We start from the raw sequence: 8564 nt of genomic DNA, 5'->3' as shown, positions 1-8564 counted from the left end.
CCACGTGTTTTCGTTCCGCCCCGTAGTGGTTTTAGATTAGATTAGATTAGATTAGATTAGATTAGATTAGATTAGATTAGATTAGATTAGATTAGATTAGATTAGATTAGATTAGATTCCTTTATTGTTATTCAGATCTTTCGGTCTGAACAAAATTTCGTTGCCTGCAGTCATACATATAATAATAAATTACAAAACATACAATAGACACAAATTAACATCCACCACAGTGAGTTCACCAGGCACCTCCTCACTGTGATGGAGGCAAAAGTCTTAAAGTCTCTGCCTCTTCCCTCCTTGTTTTACCTCGTTCCCACTCTGCGCTGAGGCGATCCAGGCTTTCGTTGTTGTGACCCCGCCGATTCTTTACTCAGAGAGTGGTAGCGGTGTGGAATGAGCTTCCAGTGGAAGTGGTGGAGGCAGGTTCATTGGTATCATTTAAAAATAAGTTGGATAGGCATATGGATGAGAAGGGAATGGAGGGTTATGGTATGAGTGCAGGCAGGTGGGACTAAGGGGAAAAAAAGTTGTTCGGCCCGGACTTATAGGGCCGAGATGGCCTGTTTCCGTGCTGTAATTGTTATATGGTTATATGGTTATATGGTTATATGAAGGTGAGTAAGTCCCGCGGCTCAACCGAGTTCCGCGAACGGGCCGGTTCAAGGTCCGTGGCCCGGGGTGGTCGAAGCTGCCGAAGATGCCGCCCTCCAGTCCAGCGGACGCGGCTGTAGTTGCGGGACCTCCGGAAAAACAGGTCACCAACCTGTGACCTGCGAGCTCCCGACGATGTCCTCCACTGGGCCCGCGGCCGAGCCCCGAATTCAGGTCGCCGCCGCCGGAACGCGTTACCTACCATCCCGCGTTGTGTTATTCCATCAATACTCTCCCGGTGTGTCACTCCATCAGTATTATCCCCACAGTCTGTGACTCCATTAGTACTACCCCAGTGTCCATTTCCATCCGTATAAATCCATCGTTTGTCACATCAGCACTTTCTCAATGTGTAAGACCACCAGTACTATCCCACATTGTGCCACGGCATTAGTCATATCACAGTATGTTAATCCATCATTACTGGCCACGGAGATTTACTTCAGCAGTAGACAATAGGTGCAGGAGCCCAATGGCCAGCACCGCCGTTCAATGTGATCATGTTTCGTGTTTCGCCCATACTTGATGGAATATTTCAGATTTATTGGATTGTGAAGAATATTTTGAATGTGGGTGGAGTGTTACCGAATCTGTACAACTTTCCCTCATTGGAAACATATTGAGGGTAGTGATGTGAGACAGACACGTGGTGCACTATGGCGGCAGCGCAGCGCAGGAAGGAGAGCTACTGCCACACAGCGCCAAAAATCCGGGTTGGACCCTCACTTGGATGCTATCCGTTTTGCGTTTACACTTACTCCTTGACTCCCTGTGAGTTTCCTCCAGTTGTTTCGTTTTCTCCCCTCATCCCGAAGACTTATGGCTTTGCGGGTGATGTGGATTGAGTGAAAACACCCACTGTGTGCCGGGAGCTAATGCGGACGTGGTAGAACGTGCCACCAGTGTGAAGGGATCAATGATCGGCGTCAATGGCGGAAGGATCTGTTTCGAAGGCGGAATGGCCCGGGCGCTAGGAACGGAACATAAAAACATAGAAACACAGAAAATAGGTACAGGATTAGGCCATTCGGTCCTTCGAGACTGCACCCCCATTCAATATCATCATGGCTGATCATCCAACTCAGTATCTTGTACCTGCCTTCTCTCCATACCCCCCTGATCCATTATGCCACAATGGCCACATCTAACTCCCTGTTAAATACAGCAAATTAACTGGCCTCAATGACCTTCTGTGGCAGAGAATTTCACAGATTCACCACTTTGTGTGTGAATTTATTTTTCTCATGTCGGTCCTAAAAGACTTCCCCCTGATCCTTAAACTGTGTGACCCCCTTGTTCTGGACATCCCCAACATCGGAACAATCTTCTTGCATCTTGCCTGTCCAACCCCTTAAGAATAAAACTGGTACAGCGGGAGAAAACAGAGACAAAACCTGCGGTTGAAGAACATGAGATTGTAAAGCACATTGTATTCAAATAAATCCCATCGAACAATTTGGTTTGTTTAGGTTACAGTATAGGATTATTATTGTCACGTGTACGGAGGTTTCTCCAGCTACCCAAGCAGATCAGAAAGATCACACACAGATACAATATGCTCAAACACATGTCCAATGGATAGAGCAAATAGCAAGATGCAGAGTGCACCACTCAGTTCTCAGCAATGTTCCGCATTGTCAACGTATATGACTCACACGCTAGTTCGAGTTCAAGTTCATGAGAGTTTATTGTCACGTGTCCCTGAGAGGACAATGATATTCTTGCTTTGCTTCAGCACACAGAACATAGTAGGCATTGACTATAAAACAGATCCGTGTGTCCATATACTATAATATAAATATATACACACATGAATAAATAAAATGATGAAGTGCAAATAACTATTAATTGGTTATTAATAATCAAAGTTTTGTCCGAGCCATGTTTAATAGCTTGATGACTGTGGGGAAGAACCTATTCCTGAACCTGGTTGTTGCAGTCTTCAGGCTCCTGTACCTTCTACCTGAAGGTAGCATGGAGACGAGTGTGTGGCCAAGATGGTGTTGGTCTTTGATGATACTGCCAGCCTTTTTGAGGCAGCGACTGCGATAAATCCCCTCGATGGAAGGAAGGTCAGAGCCGATGATGGACTGGGCAGTGTTTACTACTTCTTGTAGTTTTTTTCCTTTCCAGGGCGCTCAAGTTGCCGAACCAAGCCACGATGCAACCTGTCAGCATGCTCCCTACTGTGCACCTGTAGAAGCTAGAGAGAGTCCTCCTTGACAAACCGACTCTCCGTAGTCTTCTGTTAGAAATATTTTCCCAACAAACGAGTCACAGAAATTTAGATCCAACTGAATGATTAATACATGAGAGAGGATCGCACAGAATACAGGCATCTAACGAATCTCTCCGTCGAAGCAGCGCCCGAACTCATTCTTGTATACAATCGAGTAAACAAGGATGCATCGACCACAATTTAATCTCATCACGCTGTACCACAACTTAATCTCGTCAAATTTATTACAAAGTCCAAACCCACATTCAGCACATAATGTCATCCCAAGTTAGACTTGCCCATACATGATTCTTAAAGGTACAGTCCCGGATAACTATAGGAATGAATTTGTATATAATTTTCCCCCTGTTTATACAATTATCCAACAATTTATTAACAATTTCCAAAAATTTCCCAGTCCCGAACGCCTCCCCGGTTCCATCACAACATTGCACTTCTTTTGACTTAATGCAATCTGTTCATCCGCGGGGGTCCGTTCAGGCCATGTAGGCCAATGTCCATGTCTTCTTCCTCAATTCCTTTCTGAGGAACCAACTCGTACACAATCTGCATTTTCTTTGTAAGGGCTGTTTCTATTAGTCTGTGAGACAACACTAGAACACAGGGAATTATATAGCATCCCCATCCGGCTAACATTCCTCTAATCACTATGAATGATATTATTGCAGAAATGACAATATTTTTCCATTTCCCGAACCAGCTTTCTGCCTTTAGTTGCATGCAATATTTTCATGTTAAACAACCTCATCAAACATTCCAGTATTTTATTAGCAGCTTTTTCTGGAACTATCCTAGCTCTCTGCTCTAACCACAGTCATAAATGCACCTTCAGTATTCAAGTTGTACTACTCTTTATCTTAAACCAAGAGCAAAATCTCATTTCAAGAAAACTTCAAGTACTATCTTAATTTACGCAAGGATTATAGTTGGGTTCCTCCAAATCATTTTACCCCCATTGTAAAACAAGCTTATCAAATCTACTTGGCGACATTGTTTCACAAATCCTAAAACAATGAAATATACACAAATTAGGCTTCAATTTTCTTCTAAGGTTTTCCTGCAACAACTTAGCACAGTGCAGTCTAAATTTAAGACGAAAGACAATGTACTGTGCAATGAAGCTACATATTAAATCACGTGTACTATTTGCAAGATGCCGACATTGCACTTTTATTTTTGCAAGGATGTCGCTGTACAGACCATTTGTTTTTGGGTTTTTTTCTTCCAAAAATATTCCTGTAGAAAGTCTAAGTTGCAGAGTTCACACTGCCTTGGAATTATGGGGTTGTTGGGGGATATCTGTTACGCTTTGATTATGTTTTTGCTTTAGCATCCATAACAGATGTAACCCAATATCTAAGTGGGACCCGTTGGGTACCAGCATCACACAGGAGGGATGGACACTCAACACAATATTCCACCTCTGCACCAATTCCAGTATTGCTGGCCAGTGGGGGGGGGGGGGGGGGGGGGGGGGGGGGGGGGGGGGGGGGGGGGTGGGGGGGGCACTTTCTGTTGCGCTAGTATGAGTGTTGTGAGGCAAAGGTACTTATTTCCAGAGGGCTAGTATGGAGGTTGTGGGCCGAGTGGATTTTTGGGCTGGCAGCTCAGTCACTGAGGCCTCGCAGTGCAGTCACTCGGACCTGACAGGCCGGCGGCTAAGAAACTGCCAGAAATTGTGCCCAAAACAGGTGACAGACAGTAAGAGAGAGAAGGGGGAGAGTATGGACTTAATGGATTATTGGGCTGGCAGTTCACTAACTCACGGCTGGTGGGCTGGCAGTGCAGTCACTCACGCCTGGTACGCTGGCAGTTCACTCAGTCACCCCACCTACCTTCACACCCCCCCCCACTCTGCTCCTTGCCATTCCCCTCCCACCCACACATTCAGTGCATCTCCCCACAACCCCCCCCATGCACTCTTAGTGGCTCTCCCACTGAGCAGCCATTCCTGCCTATTTTGTTCTATTGTGATGAAATAACACACAGGCATTAAAAGTGCAAAAAGGTTTTATTAAAGTTTAAACTGTGAATGATTCGTAAAATATAAGAACAATTTAAATGTTAAAGATGAGAATTATTAAAGGTCTTGCTCGTTGTGTTCTGCTGCTCACTGCCTCTTTTAAGAAGGAAAATCTGAGAATTTATCTCAAAGTCATCATTCAATGAAGCACACTTTTAATGACAATATTCTTGGTCGATGTTCCATCCTTCAGGAAAACTTTGACATTTCCCTTCATCTTTCCTCGGCTAAGAGCCACATACAGTTGTCCATGCTGAAATACCGGTTTGTCGAGGTAGATCAACACCTTCTGCATTGTTTGTCCTTGTGCTTTATGGATCGTCATAGCAAAACGTGATTGAATGGGGAATTGGGTCCGCTGAAGGGAAATATCTTCACCTCCTGTCCAAATCTTATTATCTAAATGGTGGCCGAATGGTATGTTAGCTTTCATTGCAAAAGGATTTGAGTATAGGAGCAGGGAGGTTCTACTGCAGTTGTACAGGGTCTTGGTGAGACCACACCTGGAGTATTGCGTACAGTTTTGGTCTCCAAATCTGAGGAAGGACATTATTGCCATAGAGGGAGTGCAGAGAAGGTTCACCAGACTGATTCCTGGGATGTCAGGACTGTCTTATGAAGAAAGACTGGATAGACTTGGTTTATACTCTCTAGAATTTAGGAGATTGAGAGGGGATCTTATAGAAACTTACAAAATTCTTAAGGGGTTAGACGGGCTAGATTCAGGAAGATTGTTCCCGATGTTGGGGAAGTCCAGGACAAGGGGTCACAGCTTAAGGATAAAGGGGAAATCCTTTAAAACCGAGATGTGAAGAACTTTTTTCACACAGAGAGTGGTGAATCTCTGGAACACTCTGCCACAGAGGGTAGTCGAGGCCACAGTTCATTGGCTATATTTAAGTGGGAGTTAGATGTGGCCCTTATGGCTATGGGGATCAGGGGGTATGGAGAGAAGGCAGGTACGGGATACTGAGTTGGATGATGGCCCCGGACCGTTGGAGCGAGTAGAGGAGGGCCCAGAGAGGCCCAGGACCGTTGGAGCGAGTGGAGGAGGGTCAGGGCGGTGAGTATATAAATCGGGCGCGGGGCTTGTTTTCACAGAGGCCCAGGACCGTTGGAGCGAGTGGAGGAGGGTCAGGGCGGTGAGTATATAAATCGGGCGCGGGGCTTGTTTTCACAGAGGCCCAGGACCGTTGGAGCGAGTGGAGGAGGGTCAGGGCGGTGAGTATATAAATCGGGCGCGGGGCTTGTTTTCACAGAGGCCCAGGACCGTTGGAGCGGAGTGGAGGAGTGGTCAGGGCGGTGAGTATATAAATCGGGCGCGGGGCTTGTTTTCACAGAGGCCCAGGACCGTTGGAGAGCAGTAGAGGAGGGTCAGGGCTTTTACCGGAGCTTGTTTTCACAGAGGTCCTGGACCGTTGGAGACCAGTGGAGGAGGGTCAGGGGGGTGAGTATATAAATCGGGCGCGGGGCTTGTTTTCACAGAGGCCCAGGACCGTTGGTGCAGTGGAGGAGGGTCAGTTACCGAAATCCGTAACGTTCCACACTCCATAGTGAGGATTCTGGTGGAAGCCGCTGATTGGTGGAAGCAGACTAGAGGAAGCAGCTGATTGGGTGCAACATCAGGTTAGCATTTGTGCTTTCTGGTTAAAGGGGCAGTGCTTTAGTTAAGGTACAGTGGGTTAAAGGGGCAGTGCTTTAGTTAAGGTACAGTGGGTTAAAGGGGCAGTGGGCTAAAGGTACAGTGAGCCAAGGGTACAGTGGGCTAAAGGTACAGTGCTTTTTGTTTATATAATAAAGGTGCAGTTTAAAGGTCACGAGGGAGCAGCTGTTGTGAGTCAGATACCTGCTGATTTCTCCCAGCAGTTTCTATTGTGTTATACTGCTATCGGATCCAGGGTAAGGCGGGAGAATGACAGTCAGAGCAGTATACTGTTCTGGATGTCAGATGTGGGAGGTCATGGTGTCGAATGGCCCTCCAGACATCCACATCTGCTCCAGGTGCAGCGAGATGGGGCTCCTAAGGGACCGTATTAGGATCCTGGAGCAGCAGCTCGATGACCTCGGTCTGATCAGGGAGAGTGAGGAGGTCGTAGAGGGGAGTTATAGAGAGGTGGTCTCTCCAAAACCACGGGAGAGAGACATGTGGGTCACGTTAAGGAAGGGCAAGGGGCAGAGGCAGGAACGAGTGAGTACTACAATGTCGGTACACCTCGCAAATAAGTACTCCTGTTTGAGTACGGATGGGGGTGACAGCCTACCCGGGGGTAGTGACAGCGGACGGGCCTCCAGCACAGAGACCGGCCCTGTTGCTCCAAAAGCTAGGGAAAAAAAGAGGGCCATAGTAATTGGGGACTCTATTGTTAGGGGGTCGGATAGGCGATTCTGTGGACGCAGTCGGGAGACCAGGATGGTGGTCTGCCTCCCTGGTGCCAAGATCTCGGACGTGTCTCAACGCATCCAAGATATCCTTAAATCAGAGGGAGAGGAGCCTGAGGTCGTGGTACATATAGGTACCAATGACATAGGAAAAAAAAGGGAAGAGGTCCTGAAGGGAGGATTTAGGGAGATGGGAGGAGAGTTAAGAAAAAGGACCAAAAAGGTAACCATATCAGGATTACTGCGTGTGCCACGCGACAGTGAGAGTAGGAATGGAGCGAGGTGGAGGATAAATGCGTGGCTGAAAGACTGGTGCAGAGGGCAGGGATTCAAGTTCCTGGATCATTGGGACTTCTTTTGGGGAAGGTGGGACCTGTACAGTAAGGATGGGTTGCACTTGAACCCGAGGGGGACCAATATCCTAGCGGGGAAATTTGCAAAGGCAGCTGGGGAGACTTTAAACTTGAATGGTTGGGGCGAGGGACTCAAATAGCGAAAGGTAGTAGACAGAATGGGAGGCAGGAAGCAGAAATGGGAAGCACTCGGACACAAGAGGAGAAAGAAAAAAAAAGGAAATAAACAGAGAATAAGAGACGGGGGGTTTCTTAAATGTGCATATTTTAATGCTAGGAGCATTGTAAGAAAGGTTGATGAGCTTAGAGTCTGGATAGACACCTGGAAGTATGATGTTGTGGCGATCAGTGAAACGTGGTTGCAGGAGGGCTGTGATTGGAAACTAAATATTCCAGGATTTCGCTGCTTCAGGTGTGATAGAATCGGAGGGGCAAGAGGTGGAGGTGTTGCATTGCTAGTCAGGGAAGATATTACAGCAGTGCTTTGGCAGGATAGATTGGAGGGCTCATCTAGGGAGGCTATTTGGGTGGAATTGAGAAGTAGGAAAGGTGTAGCAACTCTTATAGGGGTGTATTATAGACCGCCAAACGGGGAACGAGAATTGGAAGAGCAAATATGTAAGGAGATAGCAGATATTAGTAGTAAGCACAAGGTAGTGATTGTGGGAGATTTCAACTTTCCACACATAGACTGGGAAACACATTCTGTAAATGGGCTGGATGGGTTGGAGTTTGTAAAATGTGTGCAGGATAGTTTTTTGCAGCAATACATAGAGGTACCTACTAGAGGAGGGGCAGTGCTGGACCTCCTGTTAGGAAATGAGATGGGACAGGTGGCGGAGGTATGCGTTGGGGAGCACTTCGTGTCCAGTGATCACAATACCATTAGTTTCAAGATAATTATGGAGAGGGTCAGAAC

The 8564-nt window shown here is 46.7% G+C and overlaps 1 protein-coding gene across 1 annotated transcript; it reads left to right on the top strand.

Annotated features, from left to right (window-relative positions):
* Positions 1-6374: 6374 nt before the first annotated feature.
* Positions 6375-8543, top strand: LOC129694313 (uncharacterized). Its single transcript, XM_055631017.1, has 2 exons — positions 6375-6652; positions 6685-8543. The coding sequence occupies exon 2, from the start codon at positions 6826-6828 to the stop codon at positions 7783-7785; it is 960 nt and encodes a 319-aa protein (XP_055486992.1). The 5' UTR covers positions 6375-6652; positions 6685-6825; the 3' UTR covers positions 7786-8543.
* The last annotated feature ends 21 nt before the right edge of the window (positions 8544-8564 follow it).

Source organism: Leucoraja erinacea, unplaced genomic scaffold (genome assembly GCF_028641065.1).
Source record: "Leucoraja erinacea ecotype New England unplaced genomic scaffold, Leri_hhj_1 Leri_618S, whole genome shotgun sequence".
In the NCBI taxonomy this organism is placed as follows: Eukaryota; Metazoa; Chordata; class Chondrichthyes; order Rajiformes; family Rajidae; genus Leucoraja; species Leucoraja erinaceus.
The sequence above is the reverse complement of the archived record's forward strand: the minus strand, read 5'-3'. Positions and strand labels throughout refer to the sequence as shown.